This window comes from Mesoplodon mirus (assembly GCF_964341445.2).
Source record: "Mesoplodon mirus genome assembly, chromosome: 9".
NCBI classification, from domain to species: Eukaryota; Metazoa; Chordata; class Mammalia; order Artiodactyla; family Ziphiidae; genus Mesoplodon; species Mesoplodon mirus.
Genome location: NC_138985.1, coordinates 83,437,441 through 83,455,054, shown reverse-complemented (window position 1 = coordinate 83,455,054; position 17,614 = coordinate 83,437,441). Strand labels below are relative to the sequence as shown.

Here is a 17,614-nt window from a genome sequence, read left to right as displayed (position 1 = left end):
CCACACAATGGCACCTGCATCTTTCATGAAGAAACTCTGCAAGGAAGAAAAGGGGTCCCAAGAAGCCTCATCAATTAAAAACAGGTATTTGGACAAAGAAATCCACCCAGGTTCTAGTGTAGAAATACTATTTCCCTTGATGAGATTTGCTCACTTGTCAAGATAGTGATAAAAATAGCTACTGCTCTTTGAATAAGCTTTCAAATAAATAAATGAGCCCTTGTGGAATATGTATCTTTTTTATTCTATAAGTCTCCATTTTAAAACAGAAATAAGCTCAAAAGTGTCCTCATTCGTGAAAGTGGGGACACAAATAGTTATTTGTACAACCATGTTCATAAAAGCATCATCCAACATAGTCAAAAGGTGGAAGCAACCTAAGTTGTCCATTGACAAATGAATGGAGAATCAAAATGTCATATATATGTACCGGCAATGGAATATCATTCAGCCTTAAAAAGAAAATTCTGACATATGCTACAATATGATGAACCCTGAAGACATTATTAAGTGAAATAAGCCAGTCACAAAAGGACAAATACTATATGATTCCACTCATATGAGGTACGCAGAGTAGTTAAATTCATAGAAACTGAAGATAGAATGGTAGTGGCCAGGAGCTGGGGGAAAGGATAAATAGGGAGTTTTATTCAATGGTTTCAGAGTTTCAGTTTTGCAAGATGAAAAAATTTCTGTGGATGGATTGTGATGATGATTGTACAACAATGTGAATGTACTTAAAGCCACTGAACTGTACATTTGAAATGGTTAAAACAGTAAATTTTAGGTTATGTATATTTTACCACAATTTAAAAAAAGAAATAATTTTGAGAGTGTCTTAATTCACATGGGATTCTCAAGAAGCTATATCTAAAGGAAAGATTCATGTTTTGTGTACCATGATCCTTAGAGACTGAAGTAAGAGATCAATGAGACACGATTAATGAACACATCTGAAAACAGCTAAGTTTCACACAAATATATGGATTTTATTGACACACGATATTTTCCTACAGTAATAAATAGAATGCAATCTTAAGGGTTAGTTTGGAGTTGAGAAGGCAGTGTATCCTTGATAGAGGTGGTCAGATTTTGTGGTACCATTTTCTTTAGAAGTGCATCTAAGAGGGAACCAGTGTACTGGCCGGGAATCACACAGGTATATGCAACGTCTGTGTGGGCCCTACTGTTTCTCTCCACACTAACATTATTCATAATTCATAATTCATCCTGGCTAATATACCCCCAAGGTTTCCCCCTCCCAGTTTTAACATATCATAAAAATAGCTAGTGCCATAAAAAGTCAACATTTCAAATATAAAAATCTTTTATACAAATATAATTCATAATATAATCATTCTTAAAATACAGCCATTTATATGAGTTTGAAACATTATTAAAATAAATATTTCCTAGAGAAAATTTCATTTGCATCACAAAATTATAAAACAGAAGCATATAAAACTAATTCATGATTGACTCTACTCAGTGTGTCCATTATCTCTCCTGCTCAGTATATACAGTATGAAGTGCACATAGGTAGCCTGGAAACACACCACATCACCCTCTCTATACCTAGATCTTTGAATTTCACGTACATCTAACTGTAGCGCCCACAGCCTATCTGCCTACACACTCTCTACCTGGAGCTTCTGTGTGATGAAGGGTTCTCCTGCACCAATTTGCATTAAAGCGTTTTTCCAGCCATCCTTCAGTTCAGAAGTCGTATGAGCTTGTTACTTTCTGGAAGCAGACATCTTCACTCCCACATCAAGGGAGCTACATCCTGGTTCCCTACATGGGACTGTAACAGCCCGTTTCCCAGATAAGGGATGTTTTCTGATTTATTTGCATTTGGGTATTGCTGAATGGTACTAACCCTGATTTCCAAGATCGGGAAGTTCTGTCTCCTGACTGATACTTGGTGTTGTGTGGTGCATATTTTGATGGGCTCTCTTGTGACTCTCACAGCATTCCATTACTTGCTTGGAAATGGGGCAGTCTGAATCCTCAACAGACAATATAGCTGTGTTTTTAAATATCGTGGAGAAAGTGGAGAAAAAGGTATATAAACATATATAAGCCACTAACGTTTCCAGTTATCATTATTTAATTGTATCTCTAAGTAGTATGATTACAGTTCTTCTTCAATAATACAAATGAGTAGGTTTCACTAAACAGTAAGTTGAAGAATTAAGCTGGCTGACGTTTACAGCCACCTTTCCAGTGACGACCAAAGGGAAAAGTTTTCAGGAGAAGCTGGCTTGCGATTCCAAGTGGTAAACCTTCAAGGATTTGAAGGACCTGTCACACTGTTTGACCACTGCCAGGAAGCCATTCATCCACGGGAACATCCTTACTTCCTCTTACCCGAAGTTTTCCTTTTTTAAAAAAGCATCATTCATCCTTGTTTTCTGAGGCAGAAACTCTTTTTTTTTTTTTTTTTTTCCTTCAACTCCACGCGTGAATGCCCCAGGCAAACCTTTGTTCTGCTCTCTAAAGCCTTGTTTCTTGTACCTCTTCTTCCGTCTCCTCCTTCAGGGCAGCGATTTTGGACCGAGACCTCTGCTTGCTCGAGTTCCGGTGGGGTAAGAGCTTCAGGCGGACTGTGGGGCTGATCGCCTGCCGGAAGAGGCTCTTCTCGCTCAGCAGCCTCTGGATGGAGTCGTACTGCCGCACTCTATTCTCCTCTATGACCTAGGGAAGTGGCCGTTAGTGAGATCTCGGACAAGGAGGCAGGGCGGACCCAAGCGAGGCAAGAGGGCACAGGCTCAGAGGATGAGGAAAGCCAGAAAGAACACACAGCGAGCGTCCAGAGGCTTGCAGTCTGAACAGTCAGGGAGAGCTCGTTTCACTGCTGAGTCCTTGTGCCTTATGGAGCTTCTACCATTTGTGAAATTAGCTGTATTTTTTTACTTAGAAGCTGGGAGATCGTTTTTTTTTTTTTTTTTAAATTGGTATAGTACTGAACAATGTGCTTCTTCAGAGAACTTTAGAGGAACTAAAGGGGGCTTTTTTTGGTTTGTTTTTTGCGGCACTTGGGCCTCTCACTGGGCCATGGCTCACGGGCCCAGCCGCTCCACGGCATGTGGGATCTTCCCGGACCGGGGCACGAACCCGTGTCCCCTGCATCGGCAGGCGGGCTCTCAACCACTGCGCCACCAGGGAAGCCCTAAGGGGGCTTTGAAAACAAGAACTATTCATGTTAGATCCCTTATCTTCAGAGAACTTTAGAGGAACTAAGGGGGCTTTAGAAAAAAGAACTATTCATGTTAGATCCTTTATGTATTAACCTTACAAATGAGTGCTGAGTCCACAGCACCATAAAGAGGTGAACCACGTCAACAGTGGATTTGAAGCTTAACAATTTCAAATTGGTCAGGATGTGCCTGAGTTACTGTGCCTCCTTCACACGTTCAAGCTGAACCTGACCGTAGCTGGGCAAGAGGTTGTGAGTCGGTCCCTAACTTGTCACTCGAAGCTTAGTAATAATAATGGTAATAACAATCCTTCAGTAAGAAAAGGATTTACCTCCAGGAGCCTGAAAAGCTTTAACAGAAATGATGTGATACATCACCCTCAGGATTTCCTTGTGGCTAAACCCAAAGGAATTTGTAAACATCACTTGAAAGAATCTGTGACAGTTTTGAAACCACAATGAGAAGGTGGTTGGGAGACGCACTAAGCTGAGTTCCAAATAATGGCTAGAAAAATGAAATAAACCTCTCAACTACTGCATTAAAACCGTACATCAGGTTGCAAGACAATCCAGGCCTGTCCTGGACCCCATCCATGGGAGATTTCGTTACTGAAAGCATCAGGACCTAGTCTTTTTCATGACTTGATCCCCAGATAAAAGAAGCAAAAAGTATAGATGTTCCAATTTATTAATGTAATTTAGTAATAAGCTGCTATTTTAGATTTGCTGAATTCCGACCTCAACTCGTTGCACAAAGTGAGAAACTTGGGCAGGTATTTTGAGTAAAGCTGGATAGCTGTGAGCTTGTACATTGCTGTGACTTGCAGGAACCAGCACATATCAGATTGTTATCAAGAATCAAAGGAGAGATGAGATCTTAGGTAAATTAGAAACACTCACCAAAAATCGTTGACATTCCAACATTGCCTCTATCCTGTGTTCAGAGAGGATTACTGTGCAATCAGCAAATGCTTGTTTTAGGGTTCTTCGAATGATTTGGTATGTTCTAGCAAAGAAAAAAATACCACATGTAACATCACAGAACATTAATAATCTGTCTCTATCCTTGATAACATACCTATTCTTCTGTCAATTTAATTCCTTAAATTACTTCTCTTTCCTTGAATCCTTTTGACAGAATGTTGCAATAGAGTCAGCCACAATCAGCTTTCCAACCACAGGGCAGATTCTAAGTTTTCATAAATAAATAGGACAAATATTTGGGAAAAAATTTCACAGTTTGAAAAAAGTTTCCCAAATAAGTATATTTTTCAGTATGTAGCATCAATAGTAGTTCTTTATTTTGTGCCATAAATATTTCCTATGTTATAACTGGGATAGTAAGGAAAACCATAAGGACCCAGGTATGCCTATGTAACTAAATATTTTATCACACGTCGATAAGGGGGAAGAGTTTGTATGAAATTGCAAAATGACACTTAGAAGAGAACACATAGCTCTTATACTAGGAAATAAGCACTTGTGCGCATGTCAAATAGTAACTTTTCCACTGGGCAGTTATTTCATATCTAGAAGGTAGTCTTCTGCTTGCAGACGTGACAGCCTGATAGAAATTTGTGTCAATATGAAGTATGTCTCAATGATTCTTTTCCCCCTGTGTTATTAAATAGCAGGAATTCTGAAACTCACAATGGATCCAAATGAGCACTGGGTTCATCAAGCAGCAAGATCTTTGCTTTACTGAGAACGGATCTGGCCAAGCACATCAGCTGCTTGTGGCCGTGGCTTAGGACACAACCCCCATCCACAAGGACAAAATCAAGCTTCCCAGGAAACTGCTCTATCACAGATCGGAGTCCAACCTGCAGAAAAGAAAGAGGAAAAACACTGGGCTTAGGAGGGGTAGTTCACATACTACAGGGTTAAAAACACTTAAGAGGCTGATAATCTGAAAAGACAGGAGTTCTAAAAGTTTAAATTTCATAACAACCCCCCATCATTCCTGCTATTTGGCTTTAACTGAACAAAAGACTATGTATAATCTTGGCAGCTCTAAAGCATCAGTCTACAGACTGTTTCAGCTCTGTACTTTTCCTTTCATGAGGTTTTCAGTGAGTGCCTATTCTATGCCAGGTCCTCCAATAGGGATTAAAGAGATGATAAATGGTCCATGGGCTCTGCAAAGCTCAGGGTTTATAAAGACATACACAGATAATTATAACACAATTGAATACATGCTAGAAAAGATAATATGTGTAGAATGCAGTTACTTACTTTATTATGACAGATTCTTTTATGCTACCTTCCATTCTCTACTCTGTAATAACAGAGCATGAAAGGCAGCAATAAAAATCAACTGAGGAGCCATTTAAAACCACATATGGCAATGCACTCCTCATCTCTTTAATTCATAAAAACGGACTTTAAGAAAGTCACGAAACTATGAAGTAAAAATAACTGGAGTTAAAATAGTGGTGTATTACTGGAGATTTAAAGGTGCTTAAATATTGGGGTTGAATATGAGAGTTGTGTTAGGGTCAATGGCTTATTTTTTTAAGCTAGATAGGAAAAATAAATAGATTGAAAAAGCAAATGAGATAGAGAAACCCATTCTTTCAAAATAAGATAAAAAATGAAACCTTGCCTCATATCACTTATTCAAATAAATGTGCATTGACATATATATCTTTGCCAAGTGTTGCTGAGGGTTTGAGACCTAAAGAGATACACATATGATTATATCCTGCCCTTGGGAAGTCTGGGATTTAGGATTGGGAGGTAAGATGTGTTCCCACCTACCTATACAGGCAGAATGAGATAATGGCCTTAAGACAGACTCATGAGTTCAGTGATGAATCTGGAGATGGCCCACATCACTGTGTTTGTTCAATAAATATTAACTGTGCCCAGGATATGTATTGCAGCCAATACTCCTTTCCTTGAGTGGATTTCTCATTAAAGCAACCTCACTTTGCAGGAATTCATTAATGTTTGAAAAGAGTTTCTGAGATGGTAGGGAAAGTAAACATATTAATTAGACAAGGGGGACTATTCTCATGTATGCTGGAAGACTCAAACATAAAACTAATTTTGGATCTAACCAGCTGAGAATGTGAATAAGGGCTCTTGGGTGAGGAACTGGAGGACTTGTGTTCTTTCTCTCTTCAACTTTCGCTTTTTATTGGCTTTACCCTGTGAACCTGCTACATCTCTCCCCTCTTAAAACAAAAACCCCTCACTTGCCTCCAGATTCTCCTTTAGCTATTATTTATTTATTTAACAGATCTTTATTGGAGTATAATTGCTTCACAATACTGTGTTAGTTTCTGTTGTATAACAAACTGAATCAGCCACATGCATATATATGTCCCCATATCCCCTCCCTCTTGAGCCTCCCTCCCTCCCACCCTCCCTACCCCACCCCTCTAGGTCATCGTAAAGCACTGAGCTGATCTCCCTGTGCTATGCTGCTGCTTCCCACTAGCTAACCATTTTATATTCAGTAGTGTATATATGTCGATGCTACTCTCACTTCGCCCCAGCTTCCCCCTCCCCTCCCGTGTCCTCAAGTCCATTCTCTATGTCTATGTCTTTATTCCTGCCCTGCCACTAGTTTCGTCAGTACCATTTTTTTTAGAGTCCATATATATGCTTTAGCATACAGTATTTTCTCTTTCTGACTTATTTCACTCTGTATGACAGACTCTAGGTTCAGACTCATCCACCTCACTACAAATAACTCAATTTTGTTTCTTTTTATGGCTGAGTAATATTCCATTGTATATATGTGCCACGTCTTTATCCATTCATCTGTCGATGGACACTTAGGTTGCTTCCATGTCCTGGCTATTGTAAATTGCTGCAATGAACACTGTGGTATATGTCGCTTTTTGAATTATGGTTTTCTCAGGGTATATGCCCAGTAGTGGGATTGCTGGGTTATATGGTAGTTCTATTTTTAGTTTTTTAAGGAACCTCTATACTGTTCTCCATAGTGGCTGTATCAAGTTACATTCCCACCAACAGTGTAAGAGGGTTCCCTCTTCTCCACACCCTCTCCAGCATTTATTGTTTGTAGATTTTTTGATGATGGCCATTCTGACTGGTGTGAGGTGATACCTCATTGTAGTTTTGATTTGCATTTCTCTAATAATTAGTGATGTTGAGCATCCTTTCATGTGCCTCTTGGCCATCTGTATGTCTTCTTTGGTGAAATGTCTATTTAGGTCTTCTGCCCATTTTTTAATTGGATTGTTTGTCTTTTTGATATTGAGCTCCATGAGCCGTTTGTATATTTTGGAGATTAATCCTTTGTCCGTTGCTTCATTTGCAAATATATTCTCCCATTCTGAGGGTTGTCTTTTTGTCTTGTTTATGGTTTCCTTTGCTGTGCAAAAGCTTTTAAGTTTAATTAGGTCCCACTGGCTTATTTTTGTTTTTATTTTCATTACTCTAGGAGGTGGGTCAAAAAAGATCTTGCTGTGGTTTACATCAAAGAGTGTTCTTCCTATGTTTTCCTCTAAGAGTTTTATAGTGTCTGGTCTTACATTTAGGTCTTTAATCCATTTGGAGTTTATGTTTGTGTATGGTGTTAGGGAGTGTTCTAATTTCATTCTTTTACATGTAGCTGCCCAGTTTTTGCAGCATCACTATTGAAGAGGCTGCCTTTTCTCCATTTTATGTTCTTGCCTTCTTTGTCATAAATTAGGTGACCATATGTGCATGGGTTTATCTCTGGGTTTTCTATCCTATACCATTGATCTATATTTCTGTTTTTGTGCCAGTGCCATACTGTCTTGATTACTGTAGCTTTGTAGTATAGTTTGACACCAGGGAGCCTGATTCCTCTAGCTCCGTTTTTCTTTCTCAAGATTGCTTTGGCTCTTCGGGGTCTTTTGTATTTCCATACGAACTGTAAAATCTTTTGTTCTAACTCTGTGAGGAATGACATTGGTAGTTTGATAGGGATTGCACTGAACCTGTAGATTGCTTTGGGTAGTATAGTCATTTTCACAATATTGATTCTTCCAATCCAAGAACATGGTGTATTTCTCCATCTGTTTATGTCATCTTTGATTTCTTTCATCAGTGTTTTATAGTTTTCTGAGTACAAGTCTTTCACCTCCTTAGGCAGGTTTATTCCTGGGTATTTTATTCTTTTTGCTGTGATGGTAAATGGGATTGTTTCCTTAATTTTTCTTTTTGATCTTTCGTTGTTAGTGTATAGGAATGCCAGAGATTTCTGTGCATTAATTTTGTATCCTGCCACCTTACCAAATTAATTGATTAGTTCTAGTAGTTTCTGGTGGCATCTTTAGGATTCTCTATGTATAGTATCATGTCATCTGCAAACAGTGACAGTTTTATTTCTTCTTTCCCAATTTGTATTCCTTTTATTTCATTTTCTTCTCTGATTGCCATGGCCTGGACTTCCAAAACTATGTTGCATAAGAGTGGTGAGAGTGGACATCCTTGTCTTGTTCCTGATCTTAGTGGAAATGCTTTCAGTTTTTCACCATTGAGTATGTTTGTTGTGGCTTTGTCATATATGGCCTTTATTTTGTTGAGGTAGGTTCCCTCTATGCCCATTTTCTGGAGAGTTTTTATTGTAAATGGGTGTCGAATTTTGTCAAAAGCTTTTTCTGCATCTATTGAGATGATCATATGGTTTTTATTCCTTAATTCATTAATATGGTGTATCACATTGATTGATATGCGTATATGGAAGAATTCTTGCATCCCTGGGATAAATCCCACTTGGTCATGGTGTATGATCCTTTTAATATGTTATTGGATTCTGTTTGCTAGTATTTTGTTCAGGATTTCTGCATCTATGTTCATCAGTGATACTGGTCTATAATTTTCTTTTTTTGTGACATCTTTTTCTGGTTTTGGTCAGGGTGATGGTGGCTTCATAGAATGAATTTGGGAGTGTTCCTCCCTCTGCAATTTTTTGGAAGAGTTTGAGAAGGATCGGTGTTAGCTCTTCTCTAAATGTTTGGTAAAGTTCACCTGTGAAGCCATCTGGTCCTGGACTTTTGTTTGTTGGAAGATTTTAAATTACAGTTTCAATTTCATTACTTCTGCACTTAGGCTTTTTCTAGTCGCAGCCAGAGGGGGCTACTCTTTATTTCAGTGCATGGTCTTCTCATTGTGGTGGCTTCTCTTGTTGCGGAGCATGGGCTCTAGGTGTGCTGGCTTCAGTAGTTGTGGCGTGCAGGCTCCATAGTTGTGGCTCATGGGCTTAGCTGCTCCGAGGTGTGTGGGATCTTCCCAGATCAGGGCTCAAACCCATGTCCCCTGCATTGGCACACAGATTCTTAACCACTCTGCCACCAGGGAAGCCCTAGCTATTATTTAATGTCTCCCCCTTTTCTCATCTAGAAATCTTAAATAATGAGTGTGTATCTGTTGTCTCTACTGCCTGAGACCATAGAACATTTTTCCCCTTCTTCAAACATCTATTCCTTGCCTTATGAGAAACCGCACCCTCTATGGACATTTCTTCTTATTATCACATGTAGGTAATTCTCCCTCTTCCTGTCCCTTGAATATTAGTTTTCCTCATTGCCAACTCTCCAAATACTCCTTCTGAGATCTCATTCATGCTCAGAGTATCGAATACCACCGATAAGCGAATGATTTTTCATCTTTATCTCCAGCCCTGGACCTCTTCCAAATACTTCTTAATCTTCCATCTCCATGCCAGCCCTATTACCACAACGCTAGGCCAGGCCATTATTGTCTCTTAAGCTTCATACTGTAATCTCAAGTTGATTTGTCACCCGACAACCTCACAGGGATCCTTCTAAAATATAGGTTTGACCCCATCATTTCTCTGTTTTAAATCCTATGGTGGCTCTCCTGCTGACAGAATAACTGAACTCTCTCACATGGCAGATAAGGCATCCAGAATCGAGCCCCCTCCACTTTTACTTCCAGCAGCACTAAACACTCAGCTTGTAGTTCCCTATACACCTTGACCTTCTCAGGTTTGTGCCATTGCTTAGCCGGGAGCACCATTCCAAATACTCCTGATCATCCTCTAGGGCAGTCAGGCACATTGTCACAGAAGTATGGGTGCAAGTTCCCCTCTTAGACTGTTGGCTTCCTGAGGGTAAAGACATGTGCTCTTTAGGTCAGTACCAATGCCGGACACATTGTCAGCCTCAACACATCCATTCATTTGTTCAACAAATAGGTACTGAGCCCCTGGAATGCTGGCCAAACAAAATAAACACAGTTTTGATGAATGACAAATAAATCCAATTTAAGGAAGAATGACAAATGGTAAATGAATGAGTGTTGGTTTTAGCTCCCCCAATATGGAGTGTGATCTAAAACCAGTCACTTCACCTGTCGGTGTGCTTTCATTTTCTCATCTTTAAGACTCTATAAAACTCCTTAAAAACAAATTATAAAATAAGAAGTTCTTTAACACTGATAGGTCAGTATTTCCTTTCAGATCAATCAGAAATACTTGAGAATTTTTCTTAAGTCAAATTAAGAATCAAGAAAAGTACTGATGAAAGACTGGAGCTATGAAGTCACACGGAAGTGGTTTTAAGTCTGCACTCCACCACTCGATGGCTGATGCTGTCAGATGTGTTACTGGAAGTCTCACTTAGCTCACTGAAAAAAAATGGAGAAAATACTAGGATAGACTTCAAAGGCTTGTAATGGGGATTAAATGGGATAATTTGTGGAAAGACCTTGCCACAGAGTGTAGCTTGTGGTAAGCACCTAATCAACCCTAACTATTAGTATTGTTAGAAATCCTGGGAAATCCCAAGACATGGGTCTGGCCACTGAAATGTTTCCCTGGCATGACAGTATGATTTGTAAGATTTTCCCTTAACAAGTTACCTTGGAAAGCAAGTTAGCAGAAAGTGTCACAATACTAGTAATTTACATCATGCTTAGTAACAAGGTTGAGACTTTGGTAAGAACGTTGCAGTATGTAGTCTCCCTTTAGATTCACACCAATCATACTCTAGTTTCCTAAGGCCATAGGGGGAAAGCTACTTTAGTGTGTTATACTTTGTACTTTCTTGTGATAGAGAGCAGAGCGAAGTGTGTGGTTCTTACCCAAATGAAACTATTTCTTAACACAAGTAAATAAGTACCTAAATATGTAGCACTGTCGACATTTAGAGAAGAAAACTGTATAAAATGACTGACAGAGACACAGACCAATCTAGGATGCATTTTGCCACATTCCTATCTCAACTGTTTTACTCACTATCAAGTATAGTAAAAATCTTTTAAAATCATATTCACTAGAGAAAGGTCAATATAAGTTAGTAAAACTTTAAATTTGAAGTCAGTGAATATTTAACAAATGTATTAATTACCTATTTTCTGCCAGATATTGTGATAGGCTTTGGAGAGAAAATGGGAAGCAAGATAGACTAGTAATTGGTTTTTAAAAGATATAAAGTTCTTGTTACCAACTCCATGCGCTGATAAGAATGGCTTAAATTAACCTCGTGATTGTTTGGGTGCTTAGTCATGTATTCCTTAATAGACTCTTAATGAGAGTTTATTAAATTCTAGGCACTATGGCAGACCTGGGGATTCAAAGATGAATAACACAAGGCTCTGCCTTGAAGGAACTCATGGCTCAGACAGGGAGAAAAATAATAAGTGGGAAATTACTGTTAAAAGAGAAAAGAGCTATGGGGGGAAAAAGACTTAAAGGGAACTTGCTACAGAAATCATCTAATTTAGTGATCTTTAACAGCAGAATTCTTTAAAAATAAATATGTACATGTATATACACACATATACATATATATTCCTAGTATAATGTTATTTACACTATTGTCACAAACCACTTTTCAACAGATTAAAAAAAAATACAAACTTCAGATTAGCTCTGTCCAAACTAAGGTGAATTTTAATTACTGGAATGTAAACATTTCTAAGTATTTTCGTTCCAACTTAGCATTACAAATAAATCAAAGCATCAAAAGTTTGTGGATATAAAGAACTTTGGGAAGAAAGAATTTGCCAGCTTTATGCGGTTGAGCTAATAAATCATATGTATTTCCAAACTACTATTTACAAAGAAGAAATTTTATTTTGTGACATATCAAACTAAAAAAATGTATTACAGTCTGTAAAGGACCAGGCATTTTCTTCAAAGTGTTGACTTTTGCTATTTCTGCACTCTGGAATGTTATTATAGAGCAAGAGTTTGCTCTTGTGATAAGGAAACATGAAAAAAAAATCAGAAAAGTGAACGGTGGTTGGACTGGGCAATTATAAAAATAGACTCTGTCAACTCCTTTAGACACTCCTTTTTCTATTCTGCAGGTTTTCCAGGGCAAATTTTCACCTAAAAAGGCCACTATTTCTGTTATTTTGCTTGCCCTCTAGAATAGCTTACCTGACTATCGATGTGTAAGGAAGGAAACTATTTTCTAAGTAATCTAAAAAGCAAACAATTACCAAAAAGTCTTCCTTCTAAAAGCATTCTAAACCATTCTAGAACCAACAGATGTGCTGCTTGGATGACACTGGATAACACAGACTGTGGTGAAGGAGCCTGAGATTATGGACACCACTGGGAAATCTCACTGTGGCAAAAGAGCCTGTGAACCAGAAATCAAGGGAGACAGCTGTTTCTGCGCCCACCACCCATCTCAGCTAAGTCCCTCCGATGTCTCAGGGCTCAGTGTCCTCATTGCTAATGGTGATACCCGTTGTGTGTCAATCACAAGGCTACCTGCATGATATATTACACATGAACCATTTATTTATTCATTTAAATAAATGAATCAGATCATTCATTCATTCATTCATCCAATCAATGTTTATTGAACACCATCCACATGCCCAACACTACTCTAAGCAAGGAAATACCACAGTGAATATCTCTGCCCTCAAGGAACTTACAAGCCGGTGGCGGACATGGACAAGTTAAGAGGTAAATCTCTCTCCCATGCGAAGAAAGCTGTGAAAGGGGTGGAGGTATAGGATACACGTAGGAGGGGCTCCTCCCTCACACCTGGAGCATCAGGGCAGGTTTCTGGGAAGAAGTGATGTGTAAGGAGAGGCCTGAATGGTGAGGAGGATCAGGCAGTGAAGGACCGGGGGGGTCCCCCAGGCACAGAGCGTGTGAAAAAACCTCTGGAGAACAGAGAGCACGTGGTGCCTTAGAGGAACCAAAGGAATTCAGTGTAGCTGGATCCTGGTAAGCAGAGGCAGTTGGGGAGGGAGTTTAGAGAGGCAGGCAAAGATGAAATCATGAAGGACGTTACAAGCCACCTTGAGCAGTGTGGACTTTGTCCAACGGGCAATAAGGAGCCTTAAGAAGGGGAGAAACAAGTGCTCAGATGCAAGGCTGCAAAGAACAGAATGAACTGTAGGGAGCCAGTAAGAGAGACACCGGACAGGAGCCTGTTTCTAAAATCCACATGAAAATTAGTAGTGGTGTGAGATGGGGATGGAGAAAAGTGAGTATATCCTAGATTTTTGCAGGAGACAGTCTTGACAGGGTTTGATATGTGAAGACAGGTGGAGAAATTGGGAGTCAAGGATGAGACCCAGGTCTTGGCTTTGGGCAACGAGAAGCTGGTGATGCCATCCACTGGAATTGGAAACGCAGGACACTTGCGTGGGTGGGGCAGCTAAGAGACTCATTTATGGACATAAGATGCCTGTCCATGCTGAGATGTCAGTTAGGGAGCTCTGGGGACAGGTGGATTTGGGAGTCATCAGCACAGAAGTATTAGTTAGAGCTAAGAGGATGCATGATATTTCCCAGGAAGAGTAAGTAAAGTAAGACAACAATTAGGATTCTGGCAAGCAACAACATTTAAGAGATGGCCAGGTAAAGACCTCATGAAAACATGATTACAATAGCTAACATTTACTTACTACCTATTATGTGCCAGGCCTTAGGCTGGGCCCGTTATACATATTAGCCTGAAAATGTACAGCAATGCTACCAATTTATTAGACCACAATGTTAGGGTCAACTTTTTGTTTCCTCAAGATTCAGCCACTTTTGAAATTCTCTGGTCTACACAGCTGGTAAAGTCAGTGCTCCTGTGGAGAAGCCATCTGGTCCTGTGTTGTTTGTGAAGGGGAAAATTAGATCTCTGTAGTTCTGGGTCTTAGCAACTCTTTCCCTCCCTTGGACTTGCTTTAAATTCATCCATAGAATTATAAGGCATCCATAAGGCATCCAATTCATCCATAGAATTATAATTATAAGGCATACAGTGCCAAGAGGAAGGTATGCGCCTAGGGCACAAAGGGTAAGGAAGCTGCTTTGGCCAGTTTCGCTTCCAAGTCTTAGAGCTTGTAACTAAGCATGTTCCTCATGGCTTCGCACAATTCAGTCCAGATCTGCAAAGATAAGGTTTCACACTGGAGTGCGGGGCCCAATCCAAGGTAGGAACAGAGTGTTTCTTGGCCTGACATTGTCATCGTGCACACTTTTGATTTCTGTTTCAGGGAAAGGGGAATTACAAAGAATTGGGATAAGATTCAAGTGTTTGGCTCTCTGCTGTTACTCAATTCATTTCCCTCTAGAGAAACAAGTCATACCAAGGTCACAGAGAGGACTAGATGAAATGAAATTCAATCCCAGTTTGCCCTGGCCAATCCTGGTTTACACCTTTTGTCCCATTATCCTGTCCAGGTGAGTAACTGACCCCTCCCCAAATGGTCCTGTTTGGGCAAGGTGTATGATCAACCATATAGGACTAAAGTCCAGACCCCACAACTTGTAAACCAATGCCTTTTCTGCTTCTCTGGGATGTTGCTTTTTTGTCTGTGCTCCATTCTCAGGCCTCCTCAACAAAAATTTATCACTACTACTCAAACACATGACATTACTGTAAGGACAGCAGCCCATCTCTGTTTTTGAACAGCAAATTATTTTTAAAAGGATCAGTAAAAAGATATACCTAGGGGGCTTCCCTGGTGGCGCAGTGGTTGAGAATCTGCCTGCCAATGCAGGGGATACAGGTTCGAGCCCTGGTCTGGGAAGATCCCACATGCCACGGAGCAACCAGGCCTGTGAGCCACAACTACTGAGCCTGCGCGTCTGGAGCCTATGCTCCACAACAAGAGAGGCCGCGATAGTGAGAGGCCTGCGTACCATGATAAAGAGTGGCCTCCGCTTGCCGCAACTAGAGAAAGCCCTCGCACAGAAACGAAGACCCAACACAGCCAAAAATAAATAAATAAATAAATTTAAAAAAAAGATATACCTAAGTATGAGTTGATCAAATAAAAATCTAAGCAGGTAAAATTTCTGCACATATTGGCATTTAAAATCTTAACCATGTCTTCTAAAATTTTAGATTATTTTTATGATCCTGATTTCCTGTAAACTTTATTGTGACTTGGCAATACTTGCAGATTTTATAAAGTCTAATGTCTTCCTTTCAAAGTTTCTCTCCCACTACATTGTGTTCCTATAGTTCATTCTCTGAAGTCACATCAAAGACCTTAAAATGTGTCACTTGCAATTTAGTTAATGTTTTCTTTAAAACCCCTGTTTGTTCGGTAATAAGGAAACTTTGATAATGAAGACGGTTAATCTAAGTGCATTTTATTAGGGGCATGTTAAGGTTAGACACTCAATGGGTAAGTGTTTAACACTCACAGGCATTTCAAAGCTTCTGTCAAGATCCACTGAAGGGAGGAAGAAAAGGAAAGAACATTTGGGATAAACAGAATTGGGCTTTGCAACAAGGACCAAATATGTCAGAGGTAGTGGAATAAAGCTGTTCTCTGAGAAGACCTTCGCACCTCAATGTTCTTAGGTCCCATAATTGTAGTCTGCCACCATCCAGAGCTTTGGACATAAACCTCAAGTTTAGTAAACTGGAACAATTTATGTTCTCCTTTTCTTAAATATAACACCTGTATTTCAAGAATTACCAGTTAACAGCTAGGGTGTCTGTTAAGGGAACCAAGAATCCCACTCTAGCTCTCCCCCAGCCCTAAATTCCTTAACCACCTGGTGGGTAAATACAGGGTATTATTTAGGAATTTAGATTCCATTTTAATCCATGTATTTCCTATGGCGTCCTAATGACCTCAAGGAATAGAGTCTGCCACATCTAGGTCCTGTGGTATTTTGGCTGGAGGTGCTCTTAGCCAAAGCCTTTGAAGGCAGTTGATTTCTGGTGACTTCCAGAGAAGATTGTAGCCATCTTCAGGTGTTCTAGGATGATCATTAACCTTTTGTGATAAACCTATGCTTCCCAGAGAAGTATATCATGTCAAACCAAAGCCTCCTTCTTATGCTGGGAAAGTTTCAGAACCCAGACAGGGAGCAGATAAGATGCTGTGGACAGATGCTCCTCTGTATCGGGAATAATCCTGGTGTGCTGTAGGTGTCTGGGTCTCTCCTAGTTCATGTCTCAGTGATGCGCATTTGGGAAGAAGGCCAAAGTATACTATCTCTGGGGCCTGATAGTTGGAGACTTACTACTGAGGAAAAGGCTAGGTCTAATCCAAAAAACTTGGTGCTCGAGGTATATTAGAGTTCTCCATTTTAAAGTTATCCACACACACATGCACATACATGCACAAAAGTGTATAAAATTATCTCAGCTGTGATAACCACTCTTGTGTGTATGAGCAACCTTTTTCAAAATGACTTCAGTGCGTATCCTTACCTCATCAGCAACTTTCCATATTTCTTGATCACTCCACTGCCCATAAGGATCCAAGTTTTTTCTAAATGTTCCATTAAAGATGAATACTTTCTATATCAATAAAAAAGAGGAAAGCATGAATAACCTAAACAACTTTGTATATTTCCCTCATTTTATTGTGAAATATTCCAAACAGAAAGAAATATTTTAAAAAATAGCACAACAAACATCCATGTACTTACCATCCAGTTTTCTTAAATTTTTATTGTATTTGTTTTGTATCTTTTTTAAGAAATAAAATATTACAGCTACATTTGAAGCCCCTTGTTAACACATATCTAATCACAATGTCCTTAGAATAAAGAAATTGAGATCACTATAAGTTGTGGGAAATTATTTTGTTTATTTCTAGTAATATTCCTTACTATGAACAGATATAATATAAAATTAAAGTTAAAAATTATAAGTTCATGAGTTATAATTAACTTGTTAGAAGAAATTCCTATTTTGTTCATGTATTTTCCTTGGATTTCTTTTATGATCCTAGCTTCCTCAGGGATTCTGAAACTCTATGAATTTACAGACACTCAAACACATATGTTCATATGGTCTATAAACCAAGGCACATTTCTACTTATACAACCAGACAGACACAGGAGAGTGTCACGACTTAGAAATAAGTGAAAGAATGAGAATCAAATATTTGTTTAACTGAATGTATGACACAGAAGGGAAGGGAGGCAGATGAGCTGGATCCTGCTGAGGTAGCAAAATGACAATCAAATTTCCTGTAAGGAGGGCTTCCCTGGTGGCACAGTGGTTGAGAATC

General features: G+C 39.4%; 1 protein-coding gene across 1 annotated transcript in view; it reads right to left on the bottom strand.

Annotated features, from left to right (window-relative positions):
• Window positions 1–1,013: 1,013 nt before the first annotated feature.
• CFTR (CF transmembrane conductance regulator) overlaps window positions 1,014–17,614 on the bottom strand; it is a 187,313-nt gene continuing 170,712 nt past the window's right edge. The window contains exons 24-27 of the mRNA XM_082631970.1: window positions 16,807–16,896; window positions 4,850–5,022; window positions 4,100–4,205; window positions 1,014–2,697 (exon numbers count right to left, since the gene is read on the bottom strand). Of these exons, the coding sequence (XP_082488096.1) occupies window positions 2,497–2,697; window positions 4,100–4,205; window positions 4,850–5,022; window positions 16,807–16,896 (570 nt within the window). The 3' untranslated portion in view covers window positions 1,014–2,496. The remainder of the gene's footprint in view (window positions 2,698–4,099; window positions 4,206–4,849; window positions 5,023–16,806; window positions 16,897–17,614) is intronic.